At 40.0% G+C, this 15,821-nt stretch overlaps 1 protein-coding gene across 3 annotated transcripts; it reads right to left on the bottom strand.

The window, feature by feature from the left end:
• Nucleotides 1-390: 390 nt before the first annotated feature.
• On the bottom strand, nt 391-14,958 carry LOC148654447 (aldo-keto reductase family 1 member D1-like). Of its 3 annotated transcripts, XR_015941452.1 has the most exons (11): nt 14,776-14,929; nt 13,469-13,585; nt 11,438-11,605; nt 10,929-11,045; nt 7,965-8,042; nt 5,262-5,384; nt 3,781-3,890; nt 2,479-2,644; nt 2,292-2,349; nt 1,481-1,563; nt 391-523 (listed from the first exon to the last, which is right to left on the bottom strand). XR_015941452.1 is itself a non-coding variant. In XM_088646657.1 (10 exons), the coding sequence occupies exons 2-10, from the start codon at nt 13,559-13,561 to the stop codon at nt 481-483; spliced, it is 981 nt and encodes a 326-aa protein (XP_088502783.1). In that variant the 5' UTR covers nt 13,562-13,585; nt 14,818-14,958; the 3' UTR covers nt 391-480. The 3 variants fall into 3 exon arrangements, 2 of the variants coding, with proteins under 2 accessions (XP_088502783.1, XP_088502782.1); XM_088646657.1 differs by lacking the exon at nt 2,292-2,349 and having other exon boundaries at nt 14,818-14,958; XM_088646656.1 differs by lacking the exon at nt 2,292-2,349 and having other exon boundaries at nt 14,776-14,928.
• Nucleotides 14,959-15,821: the final 863 nt, after the last annotated feature.

The following is a 15,821-nucleotide window of genomic DNA, read 5'->3' as shown; positions in this document are numbered from 1 at the left end:
GGGTGAGAAGTTGTGCAATCTAGTACATGGGTTCGTGGGAATGTGATGGGTTCAATTAGGAATGAGATTGTGAAACAGTGGTTCTGGGAATGCAACGCCGTTTGCGAGGGAGAGTGTGGGGTGAGACAATTTTTTTCTTTTTCTACACCAGGGGCTTTAATAAAACTGGGTTTGAAGAAAATATTAGGGATGAAGGATAAGTTTAACTCTACCTTACTCTATCTATGATTTGATCCCCTACATTACAGTGAGTCCCTAACTGTTGAGCTGCAGATAAATTAGGGGTAAACCGAAAGTTAAAATGTAAAATTAAAAGAAATTTGAGGCTGCGACATGCTACCAGGGCAGAGTAGGAGAAAAAAAGGATCACTATACAATGACACAGAAGGGTATATTTGTTTTGTTTTTATTGGAGTCCACTTCAATTGAAGTTGTATTTTCTGAAATGAGAATGTTTTCTGCAGGATGAAACTCTCACGTCTAGTAATCATCATGGAAAGGATATTCTGGGTGATCACTCCACCTGTATGGGAAAGTAAAAATGTTAGTTGAAGTAATTCAGGTGGGTAGCTGCGTCAGCATGCGTAGGCTGCAAAGGAATAAGTAATAGGTTTATTCCATGCTGAAAAGAGAAGAGAGAGAACACAATGTTTCGGCTGTGAAGCCTTCTTCAGGTGTCTGAGGTGTCACACCTGATAAAAATTGGAATTATGACAGGATTTCGTTTCCCCAGTAAACCTCAAAACCAAAAATGTTTTATAGCAGCATTTTAATAGCTTGTCACAGTTTCAGGAAATGCACAAAATGAAGCCATGGTTTTCTCTAGCGGGGTCAGCAGCAGGAAGGATTTCAAATCATCTAAAAAGCAGCATTTCCAACTTCTAGCCACCTTTCAGAAATCAAGTAAGGATGGGCCAGGTCAGTACTGGGATAAGAGAACTCTACAGAAACCAGGTTGCTGCTCTAAGTAGTGCTGGTGGACCTGTAGGTGGTGCTCTTTCTTCTGAACCACCTGCCCAATGCTTCAGTATGGAGATCTGGTTGTTTAAATTTCCACAACACAGTTTGTTATAACATGGTGTTTTAACCCAGATGGCTTTAATTGCTTTATTTTGTATTTAATTTTATATAGTAGATTGATTAAGGTTTTGTTGGCTTTCATCAAATATTTTATTCATGCAAATATGGGCAAGAAGTAATAATTCTGAAAGATTTGTTCTGTTCTTTTGTATCTTTGTTATATTTCATACATGTCGTGTGGCTTCGGTTATAATAAACTGACAAAAATATGCTTTATAGAAAAAACAGAGAGTACATTAACACACTGATTTTTGATTGAAAGAAAAAAAAATTTAGTGAACGTTCCTGTCTGGTCCAAACTAAACTGTAACTTTTCTTTCAGATGATCTATATTTAAGTAGATTTCCCTTCAGATTCTATTCTATGTAATGTACAGGGGTTATTTTTTTAACATACTTACATTAAAAGCTCCACAAATCTTACATTTTTGTTTAGTCCCTCGATCGCTTTCATTTCTTCTTCAGTAAGAGAGAAATCAAAGATCTGTGACATGAAACAATACACAGTTATCGAGAGAAATAACATCATTTATGGGAGAATACCAAAGACAAGGTGTAGGTGAAATTGTAGAGTAAAAATATATTTTAACATTTTTGCAGAGTGTAAAAATATAGCACTAATGTTTCTCTCACTTGAGTTTCTGGTTCCTCTTTTATTTAAATATCCTTCATCCCATTCATTTTCAGTAACAGCTTTATCCTTACAGGGCCTGGGTGGGTTGGAGTCTAAGCCAGCAGCTGCATGTTTAAATATCATATTTGTTCTAAAATTGAGAAAGTATGTAGGTCATTTTGTCTCCAAAACATCATTCATATGAAAAATAATTTGCATTATTTCTTGATCTCTTCTCCCCAAAGTATCGGTGAAGCAGGAGTAGATCGTAAGATTACTGTTGTGTAAGACTTGCCTGTGAGAGGCTTTTGGTAAGACCATCCACTTGCATATTTTAAAATAATTCGAAACCCCTCATCAGGAAGAGAGACGATCATGTTAAATGGGAGATACAAGGACAGGATCAGAATATTTTGTGGTGCTAGCTAGTGTTTTGATTTGATCCACCTTCTAGACCTAGGGTCTCCAACACAAGACCCCTGTCTTGTGCCCTGTAAGTTATGTACAGGTACATGGTTTCTATTGAACTACCCTGTTGAACCAATCACAGTGAAATCATTCTATTATATCGTTTTAGAAATCAATAACTTAATGGTTACCTATACCACAAAGCCTGCTGGTTAAGGGATCTCCTGATCAGAGCTGGAGACTCTTGTTCTAGATACAAAGTGGAAAGAGTTTTTCCTGTGCTAAAGAGATTTTCCCATTAGTAGGCACAGATTCTCTCCACCTTTAGGTCTTTAGGACCATAGAGACTTTACGGTAGTTACCGCAGTTCATACTGACCTGGAAGTTGTCTTTGATACGCTGAGGGCTGAAGCTTTTTGGAATGACCACAACTCCCCGCTGAACGTTAAAGCGCAGGGCCACCTGAGCAGTTGTCTTGTTGTACTTCTTTCCGATAGCAACCAGGACTTCATCTTCTAACAAAGGCGGGCAAGTTAAATTGACCCTTTCGGGGGAAAAAAATGTCATTGTGGCTTTATTTTTGTTGTTGTTGCTTTTCTAGATGGTCATATGTCATGTACTTTGCTTCATGCTGCAAGGATAAGCTGTGGACCAATAATCAAAATGGGCTTAACCTGTTGCGTAGCTCTGTATATTGAACTACAATACCTGCTGACTTCTGTCACTTCCCGCACTCGCCCTCGCAAACCCCATTACGTTCCCAAACCCACTGTTTCACGCTCTCATTTCTAACTGAATCCATCCCATTCTCACAGGCACCTGATTCCACAGATTCTCACTCCTGAACCAATTATCCTACCACGTCCCTCTCCCTTCGCTATTTAAAGTTCCCTCACGCACCTAACCTTACTCACTATTGGAAAGCCTCCTTTAGAGTTTTCTGGGGCGCGTTATTTTCTTGTTGGATCTCTCGGTTTTTGGACTTAACTTTTCCCCTTTTGATCTCATCTCTTGGATTTTGCCTTTCAGATTGTCTTCTCTGTTTCTCTCGCCACTTTCTGGTTCACGGATCTCTAGCTTCCCCTCTCGACCTTGCTGCTGGATTACGATTTTGGATTGTTTGCCTCTGCATCCTGCAGAATTCACGGCTACGCACAGGATCCCGGTTCCCTGACAACTTCAGGAGTACTCGATTTTAATGAAATTTACTGAAATTTTTATGAAACTGAATTATAGTAAGCTATAGTCCTCAGATGCACTGTTTATTTTTACATGGGTAGTAGGCTTCTCCATCAAATCATTAAAATCCTTTAATCCCTCAACCAGTTTTATTCGTATATAGCACCTTTCAATTTAGAGCATTCTCAAGACACTTCAAATAAATTATAATATATTGTAAAAAATATGGTTAACCAATAATAGAATAAAGCCCATACTGTATGTAAATGGGAAAATCAAAAGAAAGAGATTATGAGTTGAAGGCCGCTGAAAAAGAGTTTTGAGGTGAGATTTAAACACATTAACGGAGGCCAAATTTTTAATATAGACAGGAAGAGTGTTCCACAAGACGAGGGCCTACTGCTGAAATGCTTTAGTTCCCTAAAGTACAATGTGGAATCCATAGCAAAATGCAAAGAGCAACTTTTTTCTTCCCCCAAATACCTCATTGCAGGTACGTACCAAGATGCGTCTCGTGATGTTCCCAATGGGCTGTAGCCTACAATCACGATGTCATTCTGTCGACAATATTCTAGCAGCTTCGGTTGAGTGAAGTAAGGGTGACATTCAACCTGCACAGATAAAAAGTTGGCTTGTTAATTCATAATAATGTGAAACAAAGCTGGGATTGGGCTGCTTTGAATGCAACAGCAAAAATGTGTGAAGCAGGCAAGTGTGCAATTTGTGTCCCATTTTCACTCCTTATATGAACACTATATTGTACATCATTTGTGCAATATCCATCCATATTCTAACTGCTTCATCTGATACAGGGTTGCCGGAGCCTATTCCAAAAGGCAATGAGCACAAGGCAGGGTACACCCTGGACAGGACGCCAGTCCATCGCAGGACACACACAGACACACACACACCATCACACCAGAGCCAATTTTCCCAGAACCCAATTAAACTTCTAGCATATTTTAACTGTGGAGGAAAAGGGAGCACCCAGGGGAAGCCCGTGCGAACTCAGGGGAGAACGTACAAACTCCACGCAGACAGCACCCCAGGAATTGAACCCACTGCACCAGCTTTTGTGCATATGTCTTCAAAGTGCCCTTGTAAAAGATGAAACTTTTTTTATATAAATGTTAATTCCACACAGACCTTCAAAGGCATTAGAAACAAAAATAAAGGATGTAAATATTAAGTGACATAATACATTGGAAGAGCTAGAGCAAGTATTGAGTAGGCTACACAAACTACTTCCTACAGCAGCTAAGCTTAAAGCCTGGTATACATATTTTTTATAAATTTTGTCCACAAGTCTATGAAGACTGAATTTGGGCTTTAGTGGAGGAAGAGAAACTTCCCCAGGAGGAATGACTCTAGACTGCGGAATAAAGGCAGACACTGGCCCGAGCTACTAAAAATTCAAACTGGTCCACATTATCTCTGTGACAATGGAAAAAAAGAAGTGCTGTTTTGAGTTTCACGTCACATAAAATGTGTAAACACCAGAGTCGTTGTTCGTAGCTGGATCATTCTGTATGAGAAATTATCTCATCATCCCTGAGAAACAGTATGAAGCTGACTATTTTTTTTAAAATAAATGCCTTTTAATAAAGCAACGAACCTGATAACATCAGAATGACACAGGTATGTGTATGAAATACAGGTGCAGACAGACCTGTCAAGACAACTCAATTCCACAGCCTGTAAATATTGTTGTGTAACAATAAAACCTTTTATGAGTTCATTTAATAATCTATCCTACAATGTATGTGCACTCCCAGTTTCAGTTTCGTTGGTTACAGAAAAGATGATTTGCCCTCAGTAGTTTTGGCAAACTGCTGGAATTCAGAAGGAGGTCTGAACTCTCATATTACCTTTCATTTATTGCCAGAATTATCTAAGCCCTCTGGATCATTTTTGTCTTCTGTTACCTTTACAGATAGAGCGAGATTTATACCCGTTTGTAATGGCCTGTGAGGGATCTCTACCTGGTTTGAAACAGGCTTGTGTTTCAGGCCTGGCTTGTTCAAGATCATCTCCAGCTGCCTGCGGTTGAAGTTGGAGACTCCAATAGACTTTGTCAATCCTGCATCTTTGCAAGCTTCCAAAGCCTGTTTTGGGAAATATTAAACACACAAAAACCATATAGAGCAGCAGATGTAAGTCTTGGAACCCTGTAATTCTTAAAATATTTCAACTATCACTTTCCAGGATGGCCAATAACACAACGACAAGCATCACACAGTATAGTCTAACAAAATATGTACTTAGAAGTGAAAACCCTTGTGTCCGTTTTAGGATTTTCACACTTAAGTGTGCAGTTATAATTTCTGATGCACAATTCACGTCTCAGCATGTTTGAAACAATAGTTACAGTGAAGTATTTCCATGCTGCGCTTTAAGACAATCATATTGTCTTAAAGAAACAAAATACTGTTTTCTATTTAATGCATTTGTAATTTAATACCATGAACAGTATTCTGGACTCAAATCATCAGTGTTTCTGAGAAAATACTGTGAAATTCCAACCCAAATTAATTAACAGGTGTTCGTTGTGCATCATGTACAATGGATTTACTCTTCTGAGGCTCTTTTGATATTGAATCTGAAGTTCTGCATTTTAAGTGCTGCCAAAAAAGTTCAAGACATGTTGACTGACTGAAAAATGTGCTTATTGAACAATCTTGCTGATAAGACAGTATTGGTTTGTCATTAGAGGTGTAGCGGTGAGGCTTATTAATAAGGCAGAATTAAGTGTTGTGGTGCTTTCCCAAATGAGGCCCCATCTCTCTGTTCTCTGTTCAGCCACAGAGAAACTATTCATGCAGGCTGATTTAAAGATGTTTTCTTTTGATAAGGGACAGCTCCCAAAGGGGGATGCACTTAGCTAAGCCTGGCTATCATGATCAATGGTCATCCATTGGCGCCTATCTGTCTAGGGAGTGCCAGATGGACATCTGGACTGCATTCCTAAGTGTCAGGAGTAAGTGACTCATATCTCACTTTGATCAACCAATCAGGGACTGGTAGGGCCGAGTAACCCACGTGGGACTCTGATGCCCATGGAACTTTCAGACAATGAACGAGCTGAAGTTCCTCCAGGTAAAAACAGGCAACACAGAGGGCCTGGGGGGAATTCTGTGGACTTTTCTAAAGGGAATTCAAAGGAGAATTCCAGGGCAGGACGGCCCAGGAGCAGAAGGCTCCCAAGGGCAGGACATTCTCGCAGCACGCCTCCTGACCATCCTGAGAGACAGCCCGGACAACCACGGAACGGCCAGTGTGTCCGAGTGCCAGAACTTTCCTTTGTTCTAAGAGTCTAGAGCGGAGGTTGCCAGAGAGTAACCAGAGGATCCACCCGAGGTTAGCACCAGCAGCAGGCCTCGTGAGCAGGTCAGAACTGTGGACAGCTGAATCACTATTCAGAACTAGCGCTTCATCAGGAACGAACCGGTCTTCTTCCTGACCTGCTGGGACCCACAGTCATCTTTTCTCCTGTGCACAAACTGTGCTAGTTAAAGCCAACACTAACTAGCCAGTCAGTGAGTATCAGCAGCGCACCGTCGCAAGCCGCACAGCACAGCCTGGCACGGAGCCAGAGAGCCCGCAGGAGATCTGAATCCCCAGAGATTGGATGAGTATTCAACTTGAATGCATTACAGCTCGAGAATTCAATTGTTATCCAAACCAGTTGATATCAATTTAATTCCTAAGAGTTATGTACTTGTTTTGAGTATCTAATATAGAAGTTATAACCAAGTGCATTTACGAAACGGTCTAAATGAATGATATACTGAATGTATGTCCTCTTGATATATGTAACTCTTTGTAACTGACTGAATATATACCTTTTGTATTCTGATAACCCTCTCGATAAGATCTGTTAGGTTTATATGCATATTCTATGCATTAATAAATGTATCCTCGTGTATTAGTACCTGTGTGGGTGCGTTGTTTGTGTTATATCGCATGGTTGGATTCTAAAGCCATCAAAAGAATCAATTTTGTGATTTACTGCTACAATTAATAATTGTCCCAGTAAATGCCCAAACCCTACAGAACTGGTGCCTTCAGAGAGCACACTACAGAGGTAATATTTCAGAACAGCTTCATTTTAAATGTGCTTTGAGCTTGGCAGGGGGCCAACAACATGCACTAAATTCAACAAATTTATGTGTTTCAGGTTAAAGTTGAAGTTCCACTTTTAAAACTAAAGCTAACATGTTGAGTTTAACACAACAGGACATATCAGTGAATGTTTAACATTGATTGTTTATGTTTCTTTAATATTATCTATGATTTCTGCAATAAATGAATACTCCTGTGTGATATCCCCTTAACAAACAATGAGAATTTTCACATTTTTATTGTAAGATTTCTGTATGTTTTCTCTTTGTTAGGAGTTTTGACACTGTCTTTTACTTCAGTAAAAAAATAATCATATTGCTATTTCCCTTTAAAGAGGAATTTTGCTCAAGTAAATTAAATTATATTGTGTAAAAATCCTTATATATTTTTATATTTATTTTATATTTTTAATTGTATTAATTTGTATTGCCTAAGTTCCACGTAACTTCTTGTAGACTTCAATTATCTGGGAATGCAATCCTTTGACTTTGTAGATCTGAATAACAGACTTAGGGGTGTTGTAGAATTTTTCCTGGTAAATGCTGTAAGTATAAATGTCTTACCTCCCACGTAGCACAGAGGTCAGTGTTGTGGTAAATGTGCTTTCCATTCTCATCTCTGGGGTAAAATGTGTCCCCTGGCTGAAAGGCAGAGGCAGCAGTCAGTTTAAGACAATGGCAAAACACTTTTCTGTTTCCATTGGTTTAAATCCCCACAGTGAACATAAAAAATACCCCCCCCCCCCCACACACACACACACACACACAAAAGTGTCATATTTTGTTGAAATACAAACGTGTGCACATTTTTAAAACCTCGAGTGATGCAACTGAGCAATGTTATAGAGGAAAGAGGTTAAATGTCAGCAAAAAAAAAGTGTTCTTTCAGCAGGACAATGACCCAAAGCACAAGGCCAAAACTTCACCCAGAGTGACCCCGTCTAATAGGAATTCTTTTGCAAGACTTGGAAATTGCTGTGAATCAGTGATACTCATCCAATCCTGATGAGCAAAGCTAGTATCCAAAAAGACTGTAGCTGTAATTACTGACAAACTGTTTTCCAGTAAACGGTATTGAAGCCCTCAGTCAAAGATTAACAGATTACGGAACAGCTTCTACCTCCAGGCAATAAGACTGCTAAATAGCCAACCTGCAGCTCCTTTAGCAAATCACCTGTAATGGCTACATGGACACACAGTTTTCACTGTATTCAGCATAACTGCACTACTTGGATATAATGTATTGCATACACCCTGGACACATCGCAGCTCTATTTATATTGAGCTCTCTCTGAGTTTATTTTATTCAATTTCAATTGCACTATTATGTATTATTGTGTAACCTTATTTTGTAACTTTAATTTTATGATCCCCCCCTCCCCCCGGTGAGCTTGCAGAAAAAAACATTTAATTGCCAGCAACTACAGTACTCCTGCACGCTGTATTGTTGTGCATTTGATAAATAAACTTTGAGTGATTGATTGGCAAATGTGCTCCCACTAAGTATCGACTCAGAGGGGTGAATACTTCTGAAATCAACAAACTATATTTGTTTTTGCTGACATTTAACTTCTATCATCCATGAACATGTCCAGTTTTAGCTTCAGTCGTGATAAAAAATGTATACATCATTTTTAATTCGACACAAAAGGACACAGGGTGAATTCTTTTGCAAGGTGCTGAAATACCAAACGACTGTTATTGTATATCAGGATGAGATTAAGATTTTCTAGTGAAGGTCATTTTCAAGTTTATGGCCATCCTATGATTAAACGAGTTCATATTATTCTGTTTTTATACCATTTAAATGCCAGCAGCCATATCACTCTGCAACTCACAGCTGGCAGCCCACTGAAGCTGAGCAGGTGTGAGCCTGGTCAGTACCTGGATGGGAGATCTCTTGGGAAAAACTAAGGTTGCTGCTGGAAGAGGTGTTAGTGGGGCCAGCAGGGGGTGCTCACCCGGTGGTCCATGTGGGTCCTAATGCCCCAGTATAGTGATGGGGACACTATACTGTAAAAAGGTGCCATCCTTCGGATGAGATATAAAGCCGAGGTCCTGACTCTCTGTGGTGTTTCTTGAAAAGAGTAGGGGTGTTACCTCGGCATCCCCATCTATGATGTGGCTTCAACACTCTGTGCTCCTCCTCACTAATAGCTGATGTGTGGTGAGTTGCACTATGGCAGCTGTCACACGGGCTACACACGGATGGTGGTGGAGGGGAGTCCCCATTGCCTGTATAGTGTCCAGAAAAGCGCTGTATAAGTGTAAGCAACACTTTTGTGTTGTTTAATACGATTGTTAAATAATCAGATAAAATGAAACAAAAACTGTTTTTGTATCAGTTTCAGTTAAATAACTACAATAACCCAGAGTGCACAATAAGGTACAGTACATGAAAATTAGATGTTATGTATTAAAATGTGGGTTCTTATGAATGGAAATGCAGGGCAGTGTGTAACTAAATGGTTTATTTTAAAAGCAATTTTAATGTTTTGCCTTTAACTCACATTATTGCACTGAACAATTATTTGTCTATTTTGCAGCACTGAAACCTTTTGTGCTCAACGGTGTGGTGTACATTTATTAAGAAAGCGCTCATCATTTAACATTTAACAAGAAATGTTCTAAGCAACTAGGTTAATTTGAGATCTTTGACGTTACACGTAGGAATCTGTAGGTAGGCTAGTAAGTAGGTAAAAGGTAGTTAAGTAGGCGAAAGGTAAACTTTCATCGACTGACATTGAAAGTACAGTAAAAACAGTTTTGAATGAGAATACTGTATGTAGACTGTCCAAAATTGTAAAACTAAGCTGTCCTCATGAGTCTAAGCATTACAGTGAAAGAAAAATGTTCTTATACATTCATTTATGCTGTTGTTATTATTATTATTAATTAATAATAATAATAACTGCTTACACTTATAGAGTGCTTTTCTGGACACTCCACTCAAAGCACTTTACAGGTAATGGGGACTCCCCTCCACCACCACCAGTGTGCAGCCCCCACCTGGATGATACAACAGCAGCTATAGTGCGCCAGAACACTCACCACACATCAGCTATTAGTGGGGAGGAAAACAGAGTAATGAAGCCAATTCATAGATGGGGATTATTAGGAGGCCATGATTGGTAAAGGCCAGGGGGAAATTTGGGAAATTTGAAATTTGGTTACACCCCTACTCTTTTCGAGAAACACCCTGGGCCTTTTAATGACCACAGAGAGTCAGGACCTCAGTTTTACATATCATCCAAAGGACGGCACCTTTTTACAGTATAGTGTCCCTGTCACTATACTGGGGCATTAGGACCCACATGGACCGCAGGGTGAGCGCCCCCTACTGGCCCCACTAACACCTCTTCCAGCAGCAACCTTAGTTTTTCCCAGGAGGTCTCACATCCAGGTACTGACCAGGCTCACACCTGCTGAGCTTCAGTGGGGCTGCCAGCTGTGAGTTGCAGGGTGATATGGCTGCTGGCATGTTGGCAATGTTGATCAAATAATGTTCTGAAAAGGAAGTCGATGTACCTTAAAGGCTATAGGAAGTTCAATTATGTAGAGATCAACGTAGTCAAGCTGCAGAGTCCTCAGAGTCCTCTCTAAGGCAGGCCTGACCAGCTCAGGGGGGTGGAAGGTATTCCAAAGCTTGAAATGTAATAAAATAAAAGGCTAGAAAACTTTGTGATGATAAAGATTTTCTTCTTTAAATGTTCTGTTAAAGCTGAAAGTGAGGTCTGCTGGCTGACCTGGGTGCTGTTGTTTTGTCGATCGCTTACTCTTTTTCAGCATTCTGGAGATGAATAGCCTGTGCCCACTCACCAGTAAGAGTTCTTGAAAAATCATGAGTTACATCTCATTGACTGTTCCTGTAGCTCTTCCTGAAATGAAGACTCTGGATGTGCGTGTAATCATAGCAATATCCTAACTTCAAGTCTCAGATCAGAGGACTTTTCTGGGCATTCCCTTTGTCCCGATAAAAGAGGATTACATGAGGGTTAAAAAGATGTTAAACATAAGGGTTAAAAAAGAAGCATTACCTTGCCACAGTAAAAGATGTCTTCCCTTTTGACAACACCTTCAGCAATTTTGTCTCGGATAGCCTGTCCAACTTCGTGTTCATTGAAATATACCAGGGCCCCGTCCAAATGTCGGTATCCAACATCAATTGCCAGCTTAACCGATTCATAACAGGTGCCTTTTGGAGTCTACCATAAAAAACAACAACAATAATAATATTTTCTTACACTTACAGTATAGAGCACTTTTCTGGACACTCCACTCAAAGCGCTTTACAGGTATTGGGGACTCCGACTACCACCACCAATGTGCAGCCCCCGCCTGGGTGATGCAACGGCAGCCATAGTGCGCCAGAACACTCACCACACATCAGCTATCAGTGGGGAGGAGAGCAGAGTAATGAAGCCAGTTCATAGATGGGGATTATTAGGAGGCCATAATTGGTGAGGGCCAGTGGGAAATTTGGCCAGGACACCGGGGTTACACCCCTACTCTTTTCAAGAAACACCCTGGGATTTTTAATGACCACAGAGAGTCAGGACCTCGGTTTTACGTCTCATCCAAAGGACGGCGCCTTTTTATAGTATAGTGTCCCCATTACTATACTGGGACATTAGGACCCACACAGACCGCAGGGTGAGCGCCCCCCTACTGGCCCCACTAAAACCTCTTCCAGCAGCAACCTTAGTTTTTCCCAGGAGTCTCCCATCCAGGTACTGACCAGGCTCACACCTGCTGAGCTTCAGTGGGGCTGCCAGCTGTGAGTTGCAGGCTGGTTTTCGGTGAATCTAGATGAGCACTGCAGTAGATTGTCAATGACAAGTTTTAATTTGAGCCATCAGCATCTGGAAAGCTCTCCCAGTGTCACTGACCACTACGGAAATAAAGCAGTTTGGAGTGTTCGGAGAATCCATGTGAAAACATATCTGCTGTTGGGATACATCTTGTTCCGTTCAGCACCTACTGCTCTGTGGTGCTTCAGTTGTGTGCACACTCCACACTTGCTCTGCAGTTGTTTGATATTAATCCAAGAACCCAGTTCTAAACAGAAATGAATGTGTTTGTCTAATCCTCAATGAAGCAATTGTAGTTACAAAGGACCACCTAAGCAAAGCCATAGGAGTAAGCTGGAAAAGAGAGAGGGTGCAACTGAGTCAGAGGCAAATCTGACTGCATTGTGTTTATTTGTTTGAGTTAGCAAAACTCAGACAAATCAGATGAGCTATCAAGTGGCATAACTGATCATAGGGTACAGTGAGCTTTGTGCTGCAGGTGAACTTAAGGAATGCAAAATAGTTGATATACCGAAATATGCCAGTAAATGATTTTGTGAATGCCAGGAAAGCAAGGAATATAGCAACCCCAGAGATCCAAGGTTATAGCAAATAACTCTGAAGACCGATAGTATGAAAAGGGACTGTTGTTCTTACTGTTATTCATTTTCGTGAGATTAGAGTACTGACAGTGCTGACAACTGTTACATTATTATCTTATGAAGTGCTGAAGGCAATTTGTCCATGAAGAGCTACTTAATTACTTGAAGATAGTATCAGCCGTGTCAGCAATTCAAAAGTTTTTTAATCAGTGAAGATAGATTATTTTTGTATTTCTTGAAATACAGTCTCATGGATTACTTGATCACTCTGCTGTGAGAGATACAACGGAACTTGATATTTTGGATTTCCAATTCAAATAATGTTATGAATTTGGGTTTAAAAGTGGCTTTTTAAAACGGCACAATGAATTCATTACTGCACGGTTTTACCTGCAAAATATTGCAGCAAAGGCTCCTTTCACTGCTAGGTGGGTTTTTAACACATAGTTCTAAAAAAAATATCTCAGTTTAAAATAGTTTTAATAGATCCATTTTCAAAATCCACTTCCTGCAGTTCAGAGTCACAAAGGACCCAGAGGCTATCTCAGCAAGCAACAGGATACAATGTAAGGTACACCCTAAGTACTCTTAGACAAGGTGTGAACAAGTGAGCATATTATGCAAGATTATTTCAACTGTCTTTTTCAGCAGAAAGATGCAGAAAAAATGTTCTTACTGTCCGTGGGTCACCGTAGGTCCCCAGTCCTATAAGTGGCATTTTATTTCCATCACTGAGTGGGATGAAGTGTCTCTCAGCAGTCAGACTCATGGTGCTCCAACCAAACCTAGTGAGCTGTGCAGTGTTTAAAACAGACACACCTTGATTTTAACGAATAAACTTGCAATAGCGAATGATTTGCTCAGATTCCAAGAATATCAGATGCAGGTAATCAAGAAAAGTCTTTTACTTCTCTTCATGTGCAATAATCCGGTTAAAAAGTAACAGATGCAGAGACCTTTGCTCCATTTGTTTTTAATCACATGTTCGCTCCTGAGCTCCCAGAAATCCAAATATTTTAGTAATGATAGATTTTTCTGGTTGAGTGACAATCTGAGGTTTGAGGTTGGAATTAGATCATGTCACACATGCTGGGTGATTCTGATCTGCAGCCAAAATGATATTTGCAGATATTTTATCTGAAACATGGTTGATGGTAGATGTTATGGGGTAGATTCTCCACTGCCCTTAGGTATAAAGCAAAGCCAAAAGTATTTGCCCTCTCACGTAAACTATTCAAGTTAAAGAAAACGTGGATAAGGGTATTCTTAATTTCTCCATACATTTAAACTTGGCAACATTAATTTGCAAGTGCCTCGTAGCCACCTGCCTGTCATTATGTTCATCAATTAATAAAGTCTTATCTATCTATATATGTAAAGTAATTACTGAAACAAGGAGCCAAACCACCTGTTTTTTTACATCTTAAACTGCTGCTACAAAACGCATGTTTAAAACCTGCAGGGTGCTGGCTCAAGAATGGCCCATCCCTGCACTTACAGAACACTGCAGCAATATAAACGTTTCTGCTGGTACATGTGAACCACACCTACATTGGATCAATGTCCAGTATTTCTCAGAAGTATAGACATAATTGCATTTTGTACCTTAAACACTTAATTAGACACATTATGATATTAAGCCGCAACTATGTGTTCTTAGAAGATTCGATTATGAATACTGAAAAATATATTTGCACCAATTTCATCAACGGGTATTATTATAATGTTAGGACCATTTAAAAGTTTTGTGTGCTCCAGGAAGACAGAGTATAAAATGTCATTCCTAAACCAGATCCGGGCATCCCTCTCACCAAGCCTGCAAGGTTATAAATGTTGATTTTCCTGTTCATTTTATGGCTGTGCTTTCCATTTGGTTAAGCTGAAGAAACAGAGACTCACGAGAGGAAAAAAAATACTTTGGCCCCGACGAACAAAAAAAACAGAATATTTTTCCCTTCGTAGTAAAATGATCAAAAGACAAACCTTTAGACACCAAATAAATAAGTCTTTGAATCGATGTTCTACCTGAGACACAGGTTCTCAGTTGTAGCTGTAGACTTCTTTTCACGCCCAGTGTCTAGTCTTTCCAGGACTGAAATATTGTGCAGACCTGTTTTGTATTTTTGGTGTGTGTGGTCCTTTATGTCATCTGAGAAAGGGGAGGTCTAAAAGAATAAGTTTCAGATTACTCTACTGTTTCAAATGATGATTCATTACTTGCATAATCCTTTGTGTTTCAACAGAGAAACATCTCCATCTACAGTGCCTTGCGAAAGTATTCGGCCCCCTTGAACTTTTCAACCTTTTGCCACATTTCAGGCTTCAAACATAAAGATATAAATTTTTTATTTTATGTGAAGAATCACCAACAAGTGGGACACAATTGTGAAGTGGAACGAAATCTATTGGATTTTTGAAACTTTTTTAACTAATAAAAAAATGAAAAGTGGGGCGTGCAAAATTATTCGGCCCCTTTACTTTCAGTGCAGCAAACTCACTCCAGAAGTTCAGCGAGGATCTCTGAATGATCCAATGTTGTCCTAAATGACTGATGGTGATAAATAGAATCCACCTGTGTGTAATCAAGTCTCTATATAAATGCACCTGCTCTGTGATAGTCTCAAGGTTCTGTTGAAAGCGCAGAGAGCATCATGAAGACCAAGGAACACACCAGGCAGGTCCGTAATACTGTTGTGGAGAAGTTTAAAGCCGGATTTGGATACAAAAAGATTTCCCAAGCTTCAAACATCCCAAGGAGCACTGTGCAAGCGATCATCTTGAAATGGAAGGAGTATCAGACCACTGCAAATCTACCAAGACCTGGCCGTCCCTCTAAACTTTCAGCTCAGACAAGGAGAAGACTGATCAGAGATGCAGCCAAGAGGCCCATGATCACTCTGGATGAACTGCAGAGAACTACAGCTGAGGTGGGAGAGTCTGTCCATAGGACAACAATCAGTCTTACACTGCACAAATCTGGCCTTTATGGAAGAGTGGCAAGAAGAAAGCCATTTCTCAAAGATATCCAT

This window comes from Lepisosteus platostomus, chromosome 9, assembly GCF_059453375.1.
Source record: "Lepisosteus platostomus isolate fLepPlt1 chromosome 9, fLepPlt1.hap1, whole genome shotgun sequence".
NCBI lineage: Eukaryota > Metazoa > Chordata > Actinopteri > Semionotiformes > Lepisosteidae > Lepisosteus > Lepisosteus platostomus.
The sequence above is the reverse complement of the archived record's forward strand: the minus strand, read 5'-3'. Positions and strand labels throughout refer to the sequence as shown.